The sequence below is a fragment of the Panicum virgatum genome, chromosome 2N (assembly GCF_016808335.1).
Source record: "Panicum virgatum strain AP13 chromosome 2N, P.virgatum_v5, whole genome shotgun sequence".
NCBI classification, from domain to species: domain Eukaryota; kingdom Viridiplantae; phylum Streptophyta; class Magnoliopsida; order Poales; family Poaceae; genus Panicum; species Panicum virgatum.
In genome coordinates this window covers 7,658,705-7,681,895 of record NC_053146.1, presented here as the reverse complement: position 1 = coordinate 7,681,895, position 23,191 = coordinate 7,658,705, and the positions used below count along the sequence as shown (strand labels likewise).

Here is a 23,191-nt window from a genome sequence, read left to right as displayed (position 1 = left end):
TGCAGGACCTCTCCGCCGACGAGCTCCGCTGCCGCCATCAGCCGTCTGTAGAACGTCTGGTTTCCGAGTCTCCCCACACTTGCGGCCCCTTTGGCGAGCCTCGCCGTGGCCCCACGCAGCCCCTGTGAGCGCCCGCCTGATGTTCGGCCACCCCTCACCGCCTGCGAGGCCATGGGCGGCCCTGCGCGCCCCGCCGCGCGCAGGCTGACCTCGTCCCTCTATGCAGTCTTACGACGTCTAGTTGAGATGTTGCAATGATTCTTTTTAGATGTTGCGAAGTACGTTATATATTATTGCAACGGTTATTGAATTTTATTCGATGTTTTCAATTTGTAATTTTTAATGTTGTAATATATAATTTTGAATATTCCAAGAGGTAAGTGTCAATGTTGCAAACAATTTTTGTACATGTTACTATTTTTTAACGAATGTTGCATGAATCAAAAGCTAAGGTGTTGCGGCGGGAATTTCGCTCTTTCTATTCAAATATTGTGATACATTTAAGTATGTATTTTTTAATATTGCAGAAATTATTTTTTTAATGTTGCAACAGTGTGTTATTGATGTTGCGACAGAGCTTCCGATAAAAAAAATTATCGAACCTCCGAGCGCTAGACCGGGAAAAAAAAACTGTTGCCGGCATTCTGCAGCACCTCGCATAGCCCTGCCATATTCTCTGCTCTCGCCATAACTTCCCTGCTCGTCGATCCATCTACTTCTTCGTCTCCGATTTATTACGCCATGGCAGCTGCTGAACTGCTACTGGCTTGGGCGCCATTGATTGCTGCCACTGCCCGTCACCTGTCACTCTCCTCCTCTCCCCTTTTAAAACCCCCGCCACTGTCCTCACCTCAGACAGGCAGACACCTCGAAGTCGAAGAGCTAGCTGGCTAGCTAGTCGCCACCAGCAATGGCAGCCAAGTGGTGGCTCACCGCCTCCCTGCTGCTCTGCCTCGCCGCGGCCACGGCGGCGGCGAGAGGAGCGCCCCGCGGCGACTGCGACGACGCCGCCACCTTCGCGTCCGCCGTCGCCGGGGACGACGGAGACGACAGCGCCACCGCCAACGCCGTGGAGGAAGCCAAGACCGCCGGCGTGTTCGGCGGCCGGACCGGCGGCGGCGGCCTCTTCGGCGGCGTCCACGGGCCCCTGGGCGGGGGCGTCGCGGGGTTCGGCCCGTTCGGCGGGGCCGTCGCCGGCGCCGGCCCGTTCGGCGGGTTCGGTGGAGGCGGCGGCCTCGGCGGCGGTGGCGGCGGCGGCGGCGTGCCGTAAGGTGCTCGCGCGCGCGCATGGCTAGAGCTGCAACGTCGTGTGCCTACGTGGCTACGTGACGTGTGTGCGTGTAATAATAAGGTGCCCGTACGCGTGTGCCGCAGCTCGTAATCTGGTCTCGTATGTCTACGTCATGTACGTATATATACACGCGTATACGTGCGTCTCGGTAACCGTGTATGTGTGTACTAGTAGAGTGTGCTGATCGATCGGTCGAGTTCGTGCAATGATCAAGAAGAATTCAAGATGCGTTGGGCTTGTTTTCTATTCCGAGGATTTGCTCAGCTTCGTGCTAATGCTATGACCGTGTCATCTTGTTTGTTTACCTTACCGGCGCCTCTGGCTTTACGAGGGTGGCCCAGCTGCTCTAGAACACGAGGGAGTAGTATATTTAGATGCACTTCTATTTTTTTTTTAGTTTAAAATTTTGTATTACTGCTTTAGAATAGATTTTATTTTGAAACATTAGCTAAAAATGATTAAAGGCCCAGAAGCATCAATTTACACTCCTAGAGAATCTGTTCCGCCTCCTCTGCCATGAATAAATGACCTCATAAATCTTCGGTATGTATTCACTAGCAAACTGGCGCCATCTTCAAACATGGAAGCTCAGGTTATATCCAAAGAAAAATTATCGAAACTCGACATGTAAAAATGATTTTAATCCAAGTTTGCTGGAGCAAGGGTGGGAGTACATATTATATCCAAGTTTTGTCACCAGTGTTGGAGTCCTAGACTGGCCCATTCTAGCTTGTTTCGACAACCGAATCATACAACTCACGACCACCTCGATTAGATAGCTAAGCCCATCATGTAAAGGCTGGAAGGAGACCCGGGCCGGCCGGACCTGCCTGAAGAAAGGCGCCGTGCGCCCGACGGCCCGTGACGCCGCTCCCTCGACGCCTCCTTTGCAGTTGCCGCGCGTGACCTCGCACGGCACGGAAACAGCGAGCAGCTCTACCTGAAAGCATGGCACTCCAGCTTGGGAGGCCTGGGGCGCCACGGGGGCCAGGTCTGACTGAGATTTGCTGCAGCTGGCCAACTCCTCCCCGGTCCCGCGCTGCAGGTGGACACGCGCTTGCCAACTCCGCCTGCTCGAACCAAATCTGGCACGTCTCAGCTAACCCCGAGCTCAATCAACATTACAAGCAGAGCAGCAGTACAGTTTTGATGTAGTTGACCTGCCAGCTCCGGTACCATCTGACTATTCGAGTCATAGATGCCAAGGGCCAGGGTCACCGACCAACGGAGCAATTTTTTTTATTTTTTCTTTTCATTTTTTTTTTGCAGACCAACCGGGCAAATTTTACTGCCAGGGGCACCGAGACTGAGGTCATCTGGGGGAGACAAAAATATTGCGCGGGCATCCACTTGACGTCCCCAGTGAACCTAATTCTAAGCAGCTTGTCACCACGGCTGATTCAAGCAAAGCATCAGAACAGGAGCTGTGTCCAAGACACAAGAGTACAACTCCCTCAGGCTGGACTCCAGTAGTCATCAAGCTATTCAACTCCACCACATCCACGAAGCAGCTGCATACAAGAAAGCAAACCCGTAGCCCTTCCCGCGGTCGATGCGTACTCTGAACTCACTGATGAAAAATGAGCTAGTATTTCTATAGCTGCGTACTCTTAACTCCCTGATGAAAAATGAGCTCCTATTTCTATAGCACACCGTGGAACAGTCAAGATCTGAAGGGCAAACGTAGTAACAACCTCTACTGATATAGCGGGACCGACCAGGGTAGCAATACAAGCTATACATGCACAATAGTAGCATCCAAAATTACACGACACTCGAACACCTCCATCACCCAGTCACTTCCCCCGACCAACCATCAGCAATCAACAACCACAGAACAGGCATCAGGATAGCTCTGTGATCACCAAGAATAATCAGACTCAACCACTAACAGAGCAAAAACTCCCCATCTCGTCGTCGTCCTCACTTGCCGCACTTGAAGCCGTGGCACACCGACAGGATGATGATGAGGATGAGCGCGATGATGATGCCCAGGACGATCAGCTTGATCTTCATGTTCTGCAGCCACATCTTCCGCCGCACCCTGGTGCCCTGCTGCCTGAAATCTTGTGCCTGCAAGCAGAGTTTTGGATTCTCATTACAATAAGTTATAGGCATGCAGTTTGGCGTACATACAAACAGGAAACAGCAAATTATTTGCAGGTAAAGAAACAGCCAGGTACTGTGGCATTGGTAAACTACATGATTTAATGGTCCTTTAGACAGTCATATGTCATAATATGAATCCTTCACTTTAAAAGTAGCAGAGCTAGTCAGCATTATCACAACATGATGTCTCAATCAATTAATTTAACTCTGTCACAGCAATCGCAATGTTCCAATTCCAACTAATAAAGAAACACCTATTCTAGTGCACACACATAACAAATCCAACATAAAGCGCAGGTATCCAGGCCACAATTTAACTCTGTTACAGCAATCGCAATGTTCCAATTCCAACTAATGAAGAAACACCTATTCTAGTGCATACACATAACAGTTCCAACATAAAGCGCAAGTATCCAGGCCATACACATATCTCGTTCTCATGAGAAAGACTAACTTCTATATGAAATTTTCATCAACATAACAATACATTTATAAGCTTTGTAGATAAGGCGATTGCATGATTACCGTATTGAACATATGCAATAGTTACATGCAAAACTAATTGTGCATGACACTATAAAGTAATCTATTACCTGAGAACGCAGATTTTCAGTCTTGTCAACAAGCAGTTCAATCTTCTCCCCACGGTCCAGAACCTGAATATTAAAATTGCAATACGGAATCAGGAAGAATATTTAAGTACCAGCCTTTTCCAGTATAATGAAGGGCGGGCCTGGTGCATCGGTAGAGCCTACCGTCTGTAACCGGAAGGTCCCGGGTTCGAGCCCCAGCCTCTGCACATTTGTGTGGGTAAGGCTTGGGGCTTAAAGACAACCCTTCCCCAAACCCCGCACATTGCGGGAAGCCTACGGCACTGAGTACGCCCTTTTTCCAGTATAATACAGATATGTGTATCTTTTTGGGTGAGTTCATACCATACCTTCTCGATATTCTCCATCATAACTCCTTTAACTTCTGAGACTTGGGCTTTCACCTTGGCAAGCTTGCTGACCTCCTCAGGGTGGTCCACACAGTACTGCATGTGCTCTTTAAGTTTTGATCTTTAATAGATACAGAAGAAAAATAGATTCGTTAAAAAGGGAGCACTGCACATGATTGGTTGATCAAGTATATCATATAAAAAGACAAGCAACATACCCAAACTCCCTGTTCAAGCTGTTTGCTGCTGCAGTAGCTGCTTTCCCACCACCATATTTTTTGGTGAAGTCTTCCTTAATTCTGTCCAGGAAAGCAATGGGGATTTGTCGGCCGACTGATTCGACAGCGACTACACAATACGCTGCAGAAAAGCAAACAATATGTTAACCTATGACAAACCTTCACAATGGGGAGATAACAAAATCTAAATGCAGTGGTATTTGATTCAGGTTAACAGAAGAGGACTATTGAGAAAATGGAAATAAGAGAACTTCCATATTTGGATTGCCAATTAGAGGATGTTAAATATATGCAGAAACATATCCCCAAGTGTTCCGTTTGGCTAGCAATTATAAAGATTAGCAACTAACACACAGGTCACAATGAATCAATGACGATACAAACCCTCTATTATGTAGTATGCAGTGTTACTTACAGTTACACCAAACTTCTCTTGCACAATAACTTGGTATATTTGTTCTAGAGCAACCTGCAATCTATTTGTAAGACTTAATCTGCAGCTGTCCCTTTTCTGATTTTGGTCAAGGAAGTCTGCAGTTTGTTAGCAGCCTTTGTTGACTTGCAGCCTTTGTTGACTTATGGCTCTAGGCCACTAATGTTCAGATAGTGATAGAAGTTATTAGCCATAACTGGTAGCACCTTAGAGTAGGTAGCAATGGTGTATAAATATGAATGTAATGCAATGAGAAAAGGCAGTTCATTCTTGCCACATTCTAGTGTTCAGCTCTCAACCAGCGCAGAGAGCAGACAGCAGAGTGTATGTGTGTGCAGAAGAGCTGAGCTCTTCTTCTACCTTAGAGCTAAGGAGAGGGAGAGGAAGGTGAGAGGAAGGTGACCAGGTTGCTTACCTGGCCCTTGATTGCGGGGATCAACAAGTGGCATCAGAGCCGTACGGTGTCGTTCTAGCCCAGCGGTTGAACGATGGCTGGCGAAAACTCCCCGGCGTCCAGTGCAGGCGACAAGGGGAAGGATGTCTCGGAGGTTGTGATCAGGACGGTGCGGGAGACGAGCTCGCGGGACTGGCCGCAGCTCACTCGCACCAACTATGGCGAGTGGGTGGTGCTGATGAAGTGGCGGCTCAAGGCGCGCAAGCTTTGGACGGCCGTGGAAGTCGGCACCAAAGAAGAGGATGAAGACGTCCAGGCCATGGACGCACTGCTGTCATCCACGCCACCAGAGTTCCACGAGGCCATCAGCAACAAGAAGACGGCGAAGGAGGCGTGGGACATGCTGGCTTCATTCCGAGTTGGCTCGAATCGAGCCAAGAGGGCCAAGGCGCAGCAGCTGCGCAGGGACTTCGACGACCTGAAGTTCCGCCACGGCGAGGCTGTGGAGGACTTTGCGCTCCGACTCCAGTCGTTGGCAAGCCAGTTGGCAACGCTGGGGAAGAAGTTGGAGGAGGACGACGTCGTCTGCAAGCTGCTCCGCGCGTGCCCGGCCAAGTACAGCCAGATGGCGGTTACAATCGAGGCCACCTTGGACCTGGATCAGGTCTCGCTCGAGGACGTCGTCGGTCGACTTCGCCTGGCCAAAGGGCGTTCTGATGCGCCGCTGGAGCGGAGGCAGGAGAGCGGCAAGTTGCTGCTCACCGAGGAGTGGAATGCGCGCATGAAGCGGCGGACCGGGGAGAACTCCTCAAGCCGCGGCGGGTATGCCAGCGGCAACAAGACGCGCGGGAATCCGCGCGAGAAGGGGAAAAAGAAGAACTTCGACCCCGATGCCTGCCGCAAGTGCGGCAAGATCGGGCACTGGGCTAAGGAGTGCCCGGAGCGGAAAGAGAAGAAGGAGGAGGCCCACCTAGCTCAAGAAGAGAGCGACGACGACCACGCACTGTTGATGGCGCAGTACTGCGCGCTGAAGGATGGCGAAGCAGAGGAGGCGGACACGGGGCAGAGGACTGCGCCGCAGCCCGTCAACCTTGACGAGCCAGAGGCGCGGGTGTTGCTGGGCGCGGTCGGCGACGAGCTGGAGCAGAGGTGGTACCTGGACTCTGGGGCCAGCAACCACATGACGGGGAGCAGGGCCGCCTTCTCTGACCTCGACGAAAGCAAGACCGGGACGGTCAAGTTCGGCGATGGCTCGCGGGTCATCATCCGCGGGCAGGGCACGGTCCTCTTCAAGTGCCGCAACGGCGAGCACCGTGCACTCCAGGAAGTGTATTACATTCCCCAGCTGCGCTCAAACATTGTGAGCTTGGGGCAGCTGAATGAGCACGGGTCGGAGGTGCTCGTCAAGGCCGGAGTACTAAGCATCAGGGACCGGGAACGGCGTCTTCTCGCCAAGGTAACACGTTCCCGTAACCGGCTTTATCTCCTGGATTTGAAGGTGGAGCAGCCGGTGTGTCTCGCGGCGGCATGCACGGAGGAACCATGGCTGTGGCATGGGAGGTTCGGCCACTTGAGCTTTGAGGCGCTTGGACGCCTGGGCAAGATGGTGACCGGGCTGCCGCAGATCAAGCACGTCGACGAGCTCTGCGACAGCTGCTTGGCCGGGAAGCAGAGGCGTCTGCCGTTCCCAAAGGCGGCCAAGTACCGGGCGCAGGAGGTGCTCCAGCTGGTCCACGGGGACCTGTGCGGGCCCATCACGCCGACGACGCATGGTGGTCGGAGATACTTCCTCCTGCTCGTGGACGACTGCAGTCGGTATATGTGGCTGCAGCTCCTGACGAGCAAAGATGAGGCGGCGGAGGCCATCAGGCGCTTCAAGGCGCGGGCAGAGGCGGACTCCGGAAAGAGGCTGCGCGTCCTCATAACCGACCGTGGCGGCGAGTTCACAGCGGTGGAATTCGCCAGCTACTGCGCAGGAGAGGGGGTGGCGCATCAACTGACGGCACCATATTTGCCACAGCAGAATGGCGTAGTCGAGCGGCGAAATCAAACCATCGTTGGGATGGCACGCTCGATGATGAAGGCGAAGGCGATGCCGGCGGAATTCTGGGGCGAGGCGGTGAGCACGGCGGTGTTCATCTTGAACCGCTCACCGACCAAGGCCCTGAAGGGGATAACGCCGTATCAGGTGTGGTATGGGCGTAAGCCAAACGTCTCGTACCTACGCACGTTCGGCTGCATCGGGCACGTGAAGACCGTCAAGCCAGGCCTTGGGAAGCTTGAAGATCGGAGCACCAAGATGGTGTTCCTGGGCTATGAAGATGGGACGAAGGCCTATCGGCTCTACGACCCAGCCCGGGGGAAGGTGGTGGTGTCCCGGGATGTCATTTTCGACGAGGTGGCGGCATGTAGTTGGAGCACACCCGCGGCAGGGGAAGCAGAGGGGTCCGGCGGCGGCTTGACGGGCGAATTCGTCGTCGAGCAGCTGGTGATCGAGCGCCGGAGTGGCGCAGAGGAGGCAGCGCAGGAGCCAGAAGCGGAGGCGGTGGAGCCTCCAAGTCCTGGCACAGCTAAGGTTCCGCCAAGTCCTGGCGCGGCGAGTTCAGCGTCCCCAGCCTCCCCTGTTTTTCCAGAACAGGGGACCCCGACAGCGGCGGCGGATCCTGAGTTCGCATCCCCCCGTCCTCCTACTCGGAGTTCGTGGATGCCTACCACGACGGAGAGGAGCTCCGATTCAGGCGAGTGGACGACGTCATCGGTGATGCAGAGCTGCCGGGGCTGGCCTCGCGTCTCACCGATCCAGAGCTCATGCTCATGAGCGCGGAGGAGCCGGCCACGTTCGCGGTTGCGGAGCGTGACACGGACTGGCGGAAGGCCATGATGGAGGAGATGCGGTCAATCGAGGACAACCGCACCTGGGAGCTGGTCGATCCGCCGGCGGGATGCCGGCCGATTGGCCTGAAATGGGTCTACAAGGTAAAGCGGGACGAGCGCGGCGCCATTGTCAAGCACAAGGCTCGTTGCCCGTGGTTTTGTGCAGCGTGAAGGGATTGATTTCGAGGAGGTGTTCGCACCGGTGGCTCGGATGGAGTCGGTGCGGTTGCTGCTAGCTCTTGCGGCGGCAAAGGACTGGCAGGTCCATCACCTCGACGTCAAATCGGCGTTCTTGAACGGCGACCTGGAGGAGAAGGTCTACGTCAAGCAGGCGCCGGGCTTCGCGGTGCCGGGGGTAGAGCACAAGGTGCTCCGGCTGCGGAAGGCTCTGTATGGGCTGCGCCAAGCTCCCAGGGCGTGGAACGCCAAGCTCGACACCACCATGGGTGAGCTTGGGTTCGCACGCTGCGCCACCGAGCATGCGCTGTACACACGACGACGGGCGCCAGAAGAGCTCATCGTCGGCGTGTACGTGGACGACCTGATCGTCACCGGAGCTCGGGCGCAGGACATTGAAGCGTTCAAATGCGAGATGGCGGCTCGTTTCAAAATGAGCAATCTCGGCGCACTCTCCTACTACCTCGGCATCGAGATAAAGCAGGGGAGGGACTCCATCGCGCTGGGCCAGCGCGCCTATGCGCTCAAGCTGTTGGAGCAGGCCGGGATGACGGGCTGCAAGCCCATGGCGACGCCGATGGAGGAGCGGATCAAGCTGTCTAAGAACAGCACGGCGGTGAGGGTGGACGCAACGCGTTACCGGAGCATCATCGGCGGGCTGCGGTGGCTGACGCATACGCGGCCGGACATCACGTTCGCAGTCGGGTATGTGAGCCGTTTCCTCGAAGACCCGCGGGAGGACCACTGGACAGCAGTCAAGCGGGTGCTGCGCTACGTCCAGGGATCTCTGGACATGGGCGTCGTCTTCCCCAGGCACGGCGGGCTTCAGCTGACGTCATTCAGCGATGCGGACATGGCTGGAGATGTGGATGGACGGAAGAGCACCACAGGTGTGCTCGTCTCCCTTGGAACCGCACCGGTGGCTTGGCAGTCACTGAAGCAGAAGGTGGTGGCGCTGTCAACCTGTGAATCGGAGTACATTGCAACGGCCACCACGGCATGCCAAGTCGTTTGGCTGCGCCGGCTGTTGGGTGAGCTCACTGGCGTTGAAGCTCGCCCGCCAGCACTCAAGGTGGACAACCAGCCGGCCATTGCGCTGGCAAAGAACCCCGTCTTTCACGACCGAAGCAAGCATATCGATGTGAAGTCCCATTTTCTTCGGGACTGCGTCGATGGGGGGCACCTTGTCATCGAGTTCGTCGACACCGGACGGCAACTCGCTGACATCCTCACCAAGTCGCTCGGGCGTCTTCGGTTCTCGGAATTGAGGAAGATGATCAGCATGGATGAGGTCCAGGGCTAAGCAGTAGGATTATGGGAAGTAATGTAAGACTTAATCTGCAACTGTCCCTTTTCTGATTTTGGTCAAGGAAGTCTGCAGTTTGCTAGCAGCCTTTGTTGACTTGCAGCCTTTGTTGACTTATGGCTCTAGGCCACTAATGTTCAGATAGTGATAGAAGTTATTAGCCATAACTAGTAGCACCTTAGAGTAGGTAGCAATGGTGTATAAATATGAATGTAATGCAATGAGAAAAGGCAGTTCATTCTTGCCACATTCTAGTGTTCAGCTCTCAGCCAGCGCAGAGAGCAGACAGTAGAGTGTATGTGTGTGCAGAAGAGCTCAGCTCTTCTTCTACCTTAGAGCTAAGGAGAGGGAGAGGAAGGTGACCAGGTTGCTTACCTGGCCCTTGATTGCGGGGATCAACACTATTAAAATAGGGACAGGGCATCTAAGTCATATCAGGCACTAGGAACTTGCTATTACAGCATTTATCACCTAACAGGCAGAAACCTCTTATATTAACCAGATTCATCCTTAAATACATGACGTTTATGACAATCTAGTCAGTTAAAAAATGATACCAATTTGCTTGTCCTAAACATCATATATTTAAGAACAAAGGGACAACCAAATAAAAATACAATCTAGCTAAACACCACCACCAATAGAAACGGAAAAGTGGAAGCTTATTCCAAGTTTCATTTCATCTGATACGCATTATCAGTGCCTTTATCCCTCACCGAAGGCATCACAAGACACCCGGCAAATTGTAGCATTGCCCAGAACCCAGAAAACCCCCAAAAAATGTGATAGCGTTTGCTAAAATACAGGATGATACAGACCTTGACAATATACAAAACACACCACACGAGCCAATATTTTCTGCTGCCGTGTGCCATGCAATCATACATAGAAATATCCGGGGGACCTAAAAATAGCATTTACAGCGACTCCGGACCCTCCGAAAAAAACACATCTAAACTCAAAATGGAGTCCAAACAGCTCCTAGGATTGCTAAGCCTAAGAATCAACCACGCGTGACTCAGATTAGCCTCGAAGCAACCGTCAAATCTAACCCAAAGCTGACCCCACCGAGCGGATCGAGCGAACCCCGCGAGATCTACGCGTGGTCGCGCGGAAAACCCTGAATCGAGCCGGGGGCGGCGCAGATCCAGGCGGAACCGAGCGGATCGGAGCGACAGGGGAGGGAAGGAGAGAAGCTACTCACTGAATCCGTCCTCGACGAGGTAGTTGAAGGTGTGGCCGTCGCAGTTGTAGGTGAACTTGTTGTTGCTGGCCGGGAGCTTCTGCAGGCACTGGGCCGCGATGGTGGTGAAGTTGCCGGTGAACTCGGTGTACTCGGCCAGCACCACCGTGCCCCGCGCCACGAACGCGTAGATCAACTGCTGCTGCCCCATGGCCTCCGCTCGGCTCCGCTGCTCCTTCGCCTCCTGGGATCAGACCCCCGCTCTTCCGCTGCCGCCGGTGGAGAGCTCGCCGGAGGTGGTGCGGATGTGGGGGAGCGGGTGGAGGAGGGGGGAATGGGGGGCCTTGGGGGATGGTGGTGCGCGTGGAAAGGAAAAGGGTAGGAAGAAATCGAATTCGGGGTGGGTAGGGTCGTAGGGACGCGGGTTTTTTTGCGAATTGGTCCTCGGAGCGTAGTGATTTTACGGGGGTGAGCTCCTAGTTTCCTAGTTTGACCAGTTTTATAGATTTTCTTGTGCTGATCCATTCCACGCTTTTTTTTTTCCACGTCTACGCGTACTCGGATCTTGGGACGGCTGAAGATCTCGTATATAAGCAGTAGCATTAGGCCGTGTTTAGATGGTGTAAACACAAAACGCAAAATTTTTGTAAATTGCTTGTATAGTGTAGGGCGAAGCTAGAGCATAGTGGACCCGAGTGCACACCTCAGTATACACGTCTAAAAAAATCTCATTCCGTGGAAAATTTAGATGTTAACCATTGAATCTTTGTTTTTCCCCTGGTGCACATGCACTCGGCAAGCCCAACGTGGCTTCGCCCCTGCTAAATATAGTCGAAAAATAAATCACATTATACAAATGGACTGTAAATCGTGAGACGAATCTAATGAGCCTAATTAGGACGTGATTATACACTTGTCGGTGTCCCGACCCGGGGGCCCGGATCCCAACTAGTAAATGCTGCGTGTTTCCTCGTCCCAAATGTTGATGCAAGAGGCAACACAGTAACGCACGGGTTTATCCTGGTTTCGGCCACGGGGCCGTACGTCCAGCAAAGGGGTTGTGCGAGGGCACTGTATTATCTTGCACCTGGAGTGCTTGTAGTAGGGGGTACAAGCAAGGCGAGAGAGGGAGGAAGGCTCCCAAGTCTCTGCTAGAAGAGGAGTCGGTTGAGGTGTGTGCTCAGTGGTGCTGAGAGGCGACGATGATCGCGAGTGTGGGTGACTGTGGTCGCTGATGTCTAGAACGTCCAAAAAAGAAGTCAGAGCCTCCTTAAAGGAAGCCCGCCTCCCCCCTTTATAGTCAGAAAGAGGGCGGTGTACATGAGCAGGGGAGTATGGAAATCGTCAATTTCCCCCGAATCGCGGGGGTACAGTAGTCGAACACAGTAGGATGTACACTGTGGGGCATGGCGTCGGACGTGGCAGTCGTCCTGGATATCGTCCTTGGTTCTACGGAGATCGCGCCGGCGTCCTACCAGCCCCTGCAGGCGGTGTGGTCGTCGCTGTTGGGTGTACGGTCTTCCATATGCGGCGCGGTGGCGTTCTTTGGGCCCTGCAGGTCAGGATCTTGCATGCACCCGCGGTAGCGGGGCACGCGGCGGTCCCGGACCCCCTGGTCGGAGAGCGGGCGCGCACACTAGGAGTTCCGGAAGACACGTGGAGGTCCCGGACACCTCGAGGGGGGAGATCCGGGACTCCATCTGTGTGTGCTGAGCGCCCCTTTCTGGAGGGGCACGTGACGTCGCCGGACCCCTTCCCAAGCAGGAGGCGGGTCCGGACGGCCGGGGTTGGCAGAATAGTAACGGGAGCAGTGCCGAGCGTGTCCCGTCCCGCGTCGCAGGCCCCACAGTGTTGCCACAGCACCCGGGATGGCGGAGCAGTGACCGGAGTGACGGGAGTTGGCGGATGGGACCCCGGTCACTGCCACTGTGAGGAATGACGGCCTGACACCGTCTGTTCTGGGTGCCGTGGAGGAGTGGTTGGCCTTTAATGCCTTCGTACGATGAGCGGGTGAGCGGCAGGGCTGTTTGTCCCTTATGCCGAGGGGTGGCCTCGAGCGAGGCAGAGATGAGGTGGTCACTCGAGGGTAGGTTCGCTACCCTCGAGCGAGGCGGAGATGGTTTGCCCGCTCGAGGGTAGATTCGCTACCCTCGAGCGAGGCGGATATGCGGGGCGCAGTCGAGGGTCTCGATGGGAGCCCTCGAGCGAGGCGGAGATCGCCCCGCGGGTCCGAGGGGGGTGCGAACGGGCCGCATGCTGGGCTTCTTTGAGTCCTTTTCTTTCTTCCAGATTGAAAGGAGGCCGTGGGCCTTCGTGGGCCCAGTTGCCTTAACATGTGTTTGCGTTTTTAAAGCGATCTGAGTACCCCGATTAGGGTGTTCCTAATCGTGATACCCGACAGTAGCCCCCGAGGCTTTGGTCGAGTCAAGGGATTCGCCCAAAGGGTGATTCGGCGATTTCCCCCTTTGACGTGATCGGTCAATGCCGTGCACCCGCCAGACACGCCTGAGCGCCAGCCCGGCGGATGTGACAACACGTCGGTCGGGGTAGTGCGCCCGCGGGGGGGAGTGCTTCGAGGCGCGCGCCTTTTTGTTTGTTTGTTCATGGGACAAGACGTGTTCGTACGCTGAGGGGGTCAGGGCGACGATGGCGCCTGCTGCTCGGCAACTGGCGCTTTCATCGCGCTGTCCTGCGCTCAGGGCTCTGGCCCCGCTTTCCCTGGTTGCCTTGTGGCGCGCCGTTCGAGGGCGGTCGGCCTGAGCCGATGCTGCGCCGCTTAGCGTCCAGGGGCTCAGCTTCGCTTTATTTTGTTCGGTCGCATCTCGGCACGGTAACCGAGGGTATCTTCCGCTCGTGGGAGGCCGCGTCGTCACGGGCGGTCCAAACCTCCGCCCTTCGGCAGGCTTGGAGCTTGGTGCCCGGCGCAGCTATAAATAGGGGTCGTGGGATTCCCTTTTCTCTCCAACTTCCCTGCTCTTTTTTCTAGCATTGCCTAAGTCTCGTAATGTTTTCCTTTGCCTTTCGTGACCGGCCCCCAGATGGGGTGGCCTGGCTTTTTTAGGCTCTGGTGCTAGAAGAATGCTTGCGATCGGCGGGGGAAGACCGGAGAGGACGTGCGCACCATCCCTCAGCTCCAGTGGGGTTAGCAGAAGAGTATTGGGCCTGTGGGGTCCTGCTCCTGCAATGTCCCCTAGCCTGAAGGGGGATGGAGACGCCTGACCATGGCGCTGGTGCCCGGTCCGGTGGCTGTTCTTCGCATCGTCCCCTCCGGCAATAAGGTTGCTCTCGGGGAGACGGTGTGGAGGGTGTTGTCCGCTAGCTCGACCCCCCGCATGGTCTTCGGTGGAGGAGATGATAGAAGAAAGCTTGCGAGGAGAGCAACCCGCTGGACCCGTGAGGTCTGGGGGCTGTTCCTCGCATCCCTAGCAGCCTGGCCGTCGCATCAGCCAGGGGCTTGGTGCCTTTCTTCGTCGCTTGCTCCTCCCCAAGACAGGGAAAATTGCCACGCAAGTGGCAACATGTTTGTACTTTTCGACGGCTTTGCGCCGGTAACCCTTTGTAATCTCTATTTGCATCGAGCAATAAAGTCCCTTTCTCCTTTACGGGGAGGATGACCGAGGGTATAGGGATGTACAGAGGGTTACAGTCCTCGAATATGTTTGAAGTTTCCTCCGTGGGGGCGCGTCAGCGCACCCGCGGGTGTAGCCCCCGAGGCCTTGGAGGAGAGTTTGTGCTCGTCCAAGGGCTATAAACGTCATCCCGCTGGGTTGCTTAACTGGGGTGGCTGTCCAGCGTCTTTTTCAGCCGGCATCGGCACTCTTTCAGCCGGCCTCGGCATTTTCAGTGCTGGTACAGCGACCCGTCGTTCAGGTTGACCATCAGGCAGGTGCGCGTTAATAGTAGGGGACTTTGGTTAGAAACGCGGAGCTTCACAATCCACGGCCGTCGACTTATTCGAGGGTGCGGCTTGAGCCGTGATGTGCGAGGAGCCCCCGAACCCAGGCATGTGTAAAGGCGTTCGGGGGGACCCTCGACTTCGATTACGACCCTCGTCGCCCTTCCGCAGGGAGGAGGGGTGAAGCGCACCATGCTACCCATGCCTGGGCCGCGAGCTATGGCTGCTTCAGTGAGCTGTTAGCGGGTAGTTCAAGCGGACGTCCGTGCCCCGTTCGATAAGGGTCGGCTCGTGGTCCATGGACACGTCTCATAGAGTGCTTGCGAGGGTTCGCTTGGCGGGGCTCGGATCCGTCCGATAGGATCCGAGGGCTCGATGCTCTCCCTCGATGGGATCCCCCTTCTAGGCACTCTCGACTGGCCTTGAACACTGCGTAGGATGTCTCGAACTCCGCGTTCGAGGGTATCTTGTACGGCACATCCCTGCAGTCCCTGACTCTGGCGATCTGGGGCGCCTGGCGAACCCCCGACAGGCCAGACTTCGAACCCCTGATCAGTAAGGCCTTGGAATGCGATTCCTTCGAGGGTAGAGAACCCCCGAGAGGAATATTCCGTCGTGATTCGAGAACGGCGCGGAGTCGCGAGTCGTGCGCGTGGGTCTTCCGCTGGTTGTGGGCGACGTGGCCCGATTCGTGCGGTGCGGTGCGGGCGCGCCTTTTCAGGCGGCAGCCTCGGGCAGACGAAGCGGCGTGGGCGGCGGCCGACGAATGGGGTAGTGCAACAGTCGTGTCGCGCCCGCCGGTTACCGTGCTGCAGTTATTGCTGTGCGCGTGTGGGACTCCGCGATCGTGGGGCCCAGCAGTCAGCGACAGCAAAATCTACCGCATTCAATGCGGTAGATTCGGGCTGTGGCGGCGGACCCGCCCGGCGCGGTGAATAAAAACGAAGAGAAAAGGGGTTGATTGGGCTCACATGGCTATTTGCTTTCATCTCACCTTGCCCCCTCCATCTCCCCTGCATCCTGAGCCCGCTGCCAAGAGCGAAAGGAGGAAGAGGAAAGAGAGAGAGAGAGAGAGAGCACCTTAGCCATCCCGGAGCCTTCACTCCCACATTCCCTCGCGATTCGAAGAGATGTCGGATGTCCAGGAGCCCTTGCCGTGGGGGAGGTCCTCCGCCACCGTGGCAGTTCTGGAGCAGTTGGTCGCCGACCGGCTGTTGCCGCTGAACCCCGTCTCGGGGGCGCCGGCGTGGATCGCCCCGCTGCCAGAGGAGACCGAGCCGAAGCCCCCAAGGCTTCGTTGTGATCTTCGTGCGTCTTCACGAGCGGGGCTTTGGCGTCCCCGTCGGCAGGTTCATGCGGGCCTTATGCGAGTACTATGGAGCGGAGCTGCATAACTTTAGCCCTAACTCCATCTCGCAGGCGGTGGTCTTCGTTGCCGTCTGCGAGGGGTACCTCGGCATCGAAGCCCACTGGGATCTATGGATCCACTTGTTCCGCGGCAAACTCTTCGTCGAGAACGCACGGGGCCAACCGAAGCAGTTCGCGCGCGCTGGTGGCCTGACGTTCCACGTGCGTCACTCCCGGAAGAACCTCTACATCTCCAACAATATGACGACGAACAACGCCGGGTGGAGTCGAGGGTGGTTCTACCTTCAGAACTACAGCGGCGCACTCCCGGCATTCACCAACAGGGTGCTCCGGGAGCGACCACCGAAGTGGGACTGGGGGTTGTCGCCCCCAGCGCAATAAGCGAAGCTCGAAGTCCTCACCGACGCGCTGGCGCATCTGGCGAAGAAGGGGTTGACGGCGGCGGCCATCATCGCTAACTTCCACCGGCAGAGGGTGATCCCTCTTATGGAGAGGGCCCTGCCGATCTACAAGCTCACCCCTGGGGTCAAGGCTTCGGGCTCAAGGACGGCGGCCGAACTGCTTCCCCGCAACATCGCCACCCGGAGGGCGGAGTACGCGGTGGCGGAGTTCCCCAACGATCCCGAGGATCTTTGGAGGATCAAGATGCGCCCCGAGGCGGGGTACATTTCTCTGGTAAGTCCTGATTCCAGATTCGTCGTGTGTCTTGTGCAGCCCCTTTTTCCCCGCCCCCTGACTTCAACTCGGTCATGCTTTGCAGGGGTTGAAGTGCCACCCCTCGAGGCCCCCGGTCCCAGAGGAACGCCAACTCAACCGCCTGCACGCAGAGAAGTTGAAGAGGCGGAAGGACGCGGCGAAGGCCGAGAGGAAGAGAAAGAGGAAGGCGAAGCACGACAAGGCGTGCAAGATTGCACGCTCGGAGGGGAAGCTGCGGCCCGCCACGCCCGAGTCCACAGACGAGGAGGAGGAGGAGGCCTCGGATGCCGAGGGCCACCTTCTGGGGGACGACGGGGCGGCAGCGGGTGCGAGTTCCCCTCCGACCTATCGGTGGGATGACGACGAGGGGGCGTCAACGGCGCCGAAAGAGACAAGGGCCATGGCGGAGTCGTCGGCGGATCCGTCCCTCGAGGGGGCGAAGCGGGAGTCGTCCCCGCCGGCGGCCGGTGAGGAGACGCCCGCGCCCCAGGTGCTGATCCATGGCGACAAGTCTGCGGTGGGCGCGGAGTCGCCCGTGCCGGCAGCCTCGAGGCACCAGGCCGACACAAGGGGGGTGCCCTCGGGGCAGTCTTCGAGGGGCGGTGCAGTGCCGCGGGCCCGAAGAAGCGCCACGAGGAAGCGGAGCATGAGCGCTCGATCCGGGTAAGTAAACTTGGGTTTCGTTTCTGTTGCCTGTTTGATCGATTTCTCAATCCTGTTGTCCTTAACTTGTGTTCCTTGATTTCCAGCCCCGGGACCGTCGCCAAGGATGTGGTGCAACTTGCCCCAGCTAAGGCCCTCAAGACCGGGGCACGCAGCACGTCGCACATGGCGTCGCAGCCCCTACTTGCGGTGGACCTCGTGGCGGAGGCCGCGAAGCTGCGGGAGGCTATGGCTTGAGGGGCCCAGGCGGCCCAGCAAGCTCGAGCACAGGAGGAGGTGGGCGACGCCGGCCAGAGCGGTGCTGAAGCAGCCGCTCAAGCTGACGACGTCGAGGAGGCCGGCCGGGGCGGTGCGGATGGAGCGGCCCGGCCGGACATCGAAGTTGAGGCCGGACAGGGCGACGCGGCCAGCGCCGCCCGGCCGGTTATAGAAGGAAAAACTGGTGGCGGTGCACAGGAGGTGGAGACCATGTGGAGGTGGAGACCCTCGTCCTCGAGCCCCCGAGGGCTGGGGTCGAGGGCGTCGCAGAGGAGGAGACGGCGCTAGGGGCGCCAGAGGTGGAAGGAGCCCCCGTCTCGGAGCCCACCGAGGCCCGTGATGAGGGTATCGTCATGACGGTGCTGGCACAAACGGCGCAAGGGGGCATGGTGCCGGGGGTGCAGCTGCCGGACAGCAGCGAAGAATACGGGGATTCGATGGACATCGACCCTGCTGCTGCGGCAAGCGCCGCCGTGCACATCGCCGAGTTCGCCTCGGCCGGCACGGATGTGCTCGAGGCGGGGACGTCCGAGGGGCCCCATCACGGGGCGATCATCCCATCCGGGCACCCCTCGGAGTTTCTCCGCAAGGAGCAAGAGGAGGAGGAGGCCTGGAATGCGCAGCTCGACGTCGGCCGCGAGATCCTGCAAGCCCTCGACCGCGCCTTCCAGCTCCATCAGGGGACGGATTACCAGGTCAGCAAGGTAAACACTTTCCCCTGAAAATTGCTCGGATTCGATTTGGCTTTAATGTGTTTTTACCCACGCCCTCTCACTTGCAACGGCTGAGGGAAATCTCGCGCGAAAAGAGCGCCGAGATGACCCGGATGTACTCCCAGATGAGCCAGCTTGGGCAGCACAACGCCGAGCTAGTGCTCAAGAACATCGAAACCAACACTAGAATGGCGGATCTGGGAGCCCGTCAGCAGTCGCTTGCGGAGGATTTTGCGCGGGTTGCCGGTGAGCGGGACGTCCAGAGGGCCGCTGCAGAGCAGAAGGCCCGAGAGACCGAGGCACAGGCTGCCGAGCTGCAACGCCTCCGGACGGCGCTCGAGGAGAAGGCTCAGGAAGCCGAGGCGCAGAGTGCCGAGCTGCAGCGCCTTAGAACAGCGCTCGAGCAGCAGGAGACGAGCTCCTCCATAAGGAGGTGGCCGTTGTCGCGCTCACCGGTACCCTCCGGGAAAAGGGCGAGGCCCTCGAGGAGAAGGAGGAGGCCATCCAAAACGTGGAGGCCGCCCTCAAGGAGAAGGAAAACTCCTTGTCCTCGCTCGAAGAGGCCGCCCGAGTCCAGAGGGAGGAGGCGCAGAAGAGTATCACGGGTGAGTACCTTCGAGTTTTCGTTGGTTTGTTTCTTTTCGTAGCTTACATTGATTTCCTTTGCTCAGAGCTGAGCCAGAAGGTGGCGGATGAGTCCACGGCGAAGGAAGCGGTCCACACCGCACTCATGGCGGTGCAGGCAGAATTCGCTGAGCTGGAGCAGACCGCCGTGAGTGTGTGCCAAGAGCTCGAGGGGGAGGGTGCTGTCTCGGGCAGTTCGGTAATCAGCCGCCTGTGAGCGCTAGGCGGTCGGATTGCCGAACACGCCAAGAGCACCTTCCGCCTCGGTGTCCTGCGGGCCCTCGCCGTGGCCTGGACACACTACTTGATGGATCTCCATAGGGTGTCGTCGGGGTACGTCGTTCCCGATGACGCCGATGCGAACGCCGCGTCGGCCATTATGGACGAAGCCGACGCGGCCGCAGAGGAGTTTGCCACAGTCCTCGCCGAGAAGCTCGAAGCGGACATCCCTCCCATTGCCAAATTCGACGCCGCAGAAGGCCCGCAAGGGGGGGATGGTAGCCTGTAGGAAGTCTGGGCCTCGAAGCCCATGTAATAGATTAGCATTTATTGTAATCACACTTTATACTTATGAATAAAGAATTTTGTTATTGTTGAAATAGACTGTGTGGCCCATCGAGGCCTTGTGTGTTCGAGCCTATGTTTTCTTTACTTTATTTTCGTATTCTCGTATGCGACTTAGATAAACTTCTGTGAGGGATTTCGCGTCCATAAGCAATGTAGGCGTGGGGTGGTGAGGGGGGTGCCGTATCCCGGAGGCGTAGGCGGCCCACGACTCGGCCGGCCCCGTACCGTAGTTTCCTATGCCTTACGTCTGTTTTTTCCAAGTATACGAGAAGCTTAGGGTCGAGACAGAAATATTTTGAAAAAACGTTGGCGATTTTTGGGGACGTTCGGGGGTTCCCCCCGTAGTAGCCCCCGAGGGAGGCTTGGCTTTGCCGAGGGTAAAGCCAAGCGCACCTCAGTGTTCGTGCGCATCCGAGCGCTCGAGGGTCCGGGAGGTTCCCAAAAATAAACAAGTAAAGCGTACTTCTTTATTATTTCAGGAAATCGAGAATGCGAGTACAAACGATGTACAAATAGCTCGGAATTTTAAGGATAGAAGCGACGTAGTTGTTGTATGTTCCAAGCGTTGGTGAGGACTTCGCCGTTTTCGTTCGCCAGCTTGTACGTGCCAGGTTTGAGCACCTCGACGATTATGTATGGTCCTTCCCATGGCGGTGAGAGCTTGTGGCGGCCCCTGTTGTCTTGTCGAAGCCTGAGCACCAAGTCCCCTTTGTCGAGGTCTCGGCGCTGGACTCTCTGCGCCTGATACCTTCGTAGAGACTGCTAGTAGCGTGCAGAGTGTAGGAGCGCCACGTCTCGAGCCTCGTCCACTTGATCCAGCGAGTCCTCGCGGGCTCGCTGGTTTTGCTGTTCTTGGTATGCCTTGAGCCTCGGCGACCCGTACTCCACGTCTGTGGGGAGTATGGCCTCGGCGCCATAGACGAGGAAGAACGGGGTAAAGCCCGTGGCTCGGCTTGGGGTCGTCCTCGGGCTCCAAATGACCGAGTGTAGCTCCGTGAGCCACCTCCGTCCAAATTTGTTCAGCTTGTTGAAGATCCTTGGCTTCAGACCTTGGAGGATCATGCCATTAGCAAGCTCCACTTGCCCGTTCATTTGTGGGTGTGCCACAGCCGACCAGTCCACACGTATGTGGAAACTGTCGCAGAACGCCAAGAACTTCTTGCATGTGAACTGGGTGCCGTTGTCGATGATGATCGAGTTCGGGACTCCGAACCTGAAGACGATGTCGGTGAAGAATAGAACTGCTTGCTCGGACTTGATCTTGCCGATGGGTCGAGCCTCGATCCACTTGGAGAATTTGTCGACTGCCACCAGCAAGTGGGTGAAGCCCCCGGGCGCCTTCTGCAGCAGACCGACGAGGTCCAATCCCCACACAGCGAAAGGCCATGTAATGGGGATGGTCTGCAGGACGTGCGCGGGGAGGTGTGTTTTTCGAGCGTAGAACTGGCAACCCTCGCAGGTCCGCACGACGTCGGTGGCATCGGCAACCGCGGTGGGCCAGTAAAAACCTTGCCGAAATGCGTTACCCACGAGGGTGCGCGATGCGGCATGATGGCCGCAGATGCCAGCATGGATGTCGCGGATCAGCTCCTTGTCCTCGGGGATGGGGATGCATCGTTGCAGGACACCCGAGGGACTGCGCTTGTATAGCTCGTTGTCGATTAGGACGAAGGACTTGGCCCGCCTAGCGAGACGCCGCGCCTGGGCGCAGTTCGAGGGTAGGATCCCTCGAATCATCCAGTCGAGGTACTGGACGTGCCAATCTTGCGAAGTGGGGGCCTCGTCAACTTCCATTGCCTCGGCCTCGTCTGCGGAGGTGGTCCCGAAGTCAATGTCCATGTGCTCGACCTCATCCGCCGGGGGGTTCCCGCCAGAGGGCCCAGCGGTCGAGGGGCCTGGCTCCGCCGGATCCTTGAATTCAACGGAGGGCTTGGAGATGTCGCGAGCGAAGATGTTCGGGGGGACGGTGGTCCGCCCCGACGCGATCTTGGCTAGTTCGTCGGCGTCCTCGTTGTAATTGCGCGAGACATGATTGAGTTCTTGGCCGTCGAACTTGTCCTTGAGGCGGTGCACCATGTTGCAGTATGCCTCCATCTTCGGGTCATGGCAGCTATATTGCTTCATCACTTGGTCGACGACGAGTTGAGAGTCACCACGCACGTCGAGGCATTTGACGCCGAGCTCGATGGCGATGCGGAGGCCACTGAGGAGGGCCTCGTACTCCGCCATATTGTTAGACGCAGGGACATGCAAGCGTATCACATACCGCATGTGTTCTCCGAGGGGTGAGATGAAGAGGAGGCCGGCACCGGCGTCGGTTTTAATCACCGACCCGTCAAAGTACACAGTCCAACATTCGGCCTGGATTTGCGGTGGGGGTAGCTGAGTGTCCGTCCACTCAGCCACGAAGTCAGCCAAGATTTGGGACTTGATTGCTTTGCGGGGGGGCATAGGTGAGAGTTTCTCCCATCAGCTCCACAGACCATTTGGCAATTCTACCCTCGGCCTCCCTGTTGTGGACTATCTCTCCCAAAGGGAAAGACGAGACCACGGTGACGGGATGGGCCTCGAAGTAGTGGCGCAGCTTGCGTCGAGCCAAAACCACTGTGTAGAGCAGCTTCTGAATCTGCAGATAGCGTGTCTTAGTTTCAGACAACACCTCGGTGATGTAATACACCGGCCGTTGGACGGGCAGAGCATGACCCCCGTCTTGTCTTTCGACGACAATCACTGTGCTGACCACCTGGGTCGTCGCAGCTACGTATAGAAAGAGGGGCTCGCCGTCCGTGGGTGGTGTGAGAATGGGGGCGTGAGTGAGCGACGCCTTCAGCCTTTCCAGGTCTTCTTGGGCTTCGGGGGTCCACGTGAAGCGTTCGGTTTTCCTCAAGAGTCGATACAGGGGTAAGCCTTTCTCGCCGAGACGCGAGATGAAGCGGCTGAGGGACGCTAGGCATCCCATGACCCTCTGTACCCCCTTTAGGTCTCGGATCGGTCCCATCCGAGTGATGGCCGAGACTTTGTCAGGGTTGGGTTCGATGCCCCGCTGGGAGACAATGAAGCCCAAGAGCATGCCTCGAGGCACTCCGAACACGCACTTCTCAGGGTTGAGTTTTACCCCTTTGGCCCGTAGGCAATCGAATGCGATCCTGAGATCGGCGACCAGGTCGTCTGCCTTCCTGAATTTTACAATGATATCGTCGGCATATGCTTCTATGCTCCGCCCGAGATGGTCTTCGAAAACGTGGAGTATACACCGCTGATATGTAGCTCTAGCGTTTCTGAGGCCAAAGGGCATCGTGGTGTAGCAGTACATGCCGAAAGGTGTGATAAAAGAAGTCGCGAGCTGGTCGGACCCTTTCATCTTGATTTGGTGATAGCCAGAATAAGCATCAAGAAAGGATAAAAGTTCACATCCCGCAGTTGAATCTACGATTTGATCAATACATGGCAAAGGAAAGGGA

The 23,191-nt window shown here is 56.8% G+C and overlaps 2 protein-coding genes across 2 annotated transcripts; one reads left to right on the top strand and one right to left on the bottom strand.

Annotated features, from left to right (window-relative positions):
* The first annotated feature begins 832 nt into the window (after positions 1–832).
* On the top strand, positions 833–1,566 carry LOC120659624 (glycine-rich cell wall structural protein-like). The gene has a single exon (XM_039937825.1). The coding sequence runs from the start codon at positions 911–913 to the stop codon at positions 1,268–1,270; it is 360 nt and encodes a 119-aa protein (XP_039793759.1). The 5' UTR covers positions 833–910; the 3' UTR covers positions 1,271–1,566.
* A 1,396-nt stretch (positions 1,567–2,962) lies between these two features.
* LOC120659623 (vesicle-associated membrane protein 721-like) lies at positions 2,963–11,326 on the bottom strand. Its single transcript, XM_039937824.1, has 5 exons — positions 10,968–11,326; positions 4,559–4,700; positions 4,341–4,461; positions 3,994–4,056; positions 2,963–3,364 (listed from the first exon to the last, which is right to left on the bottom strand). The coding sequence occupies exons 1-5, from the start codon at positions 11,155–11,157 to the stop codon at positions 3,215–3,217; spliced, it is 666 nt and encodes a 221-aa protein (XP_039793758.1). The 5' UTR covers positions 11,158–11,326; the 3' UTR covers positions 2,963–3,214.
* Between the last annotated feature and the right edge of the window lie 11,865 nt (positions 11,327–23,191).

Coding starts and splice junctions, on each gene's coding strand:
- LOC120659624 (XM_039937825.1), top strand. CDS start 911: ATGGCAGCCAAGTGGTGGCTCACCGCCTCCCTGCTGCTCTGCCTCGCC.
- LOC120659623 (XM_039937824.1), bottom strand. CDS start 11,157: ATGGGGCAGCAGCAGTTGATCTACGCGTTCGTGGCGCGGGGCACGGTG. Junction 4,701..10,967: donor CCTCGTCGAGGACGGATTCA/GTGAGTAGCTTC, acceptor GCTTTTCTGCAG/CGTATTGTGTAGTCGCTGTC. Junction 4,057..4,340: donor TGATGGAGAATATCGAGAAG/GTATGGTATGAA, acceptor TTTAATATTCAG/GTTCTGGACCGTGGGGAGAA.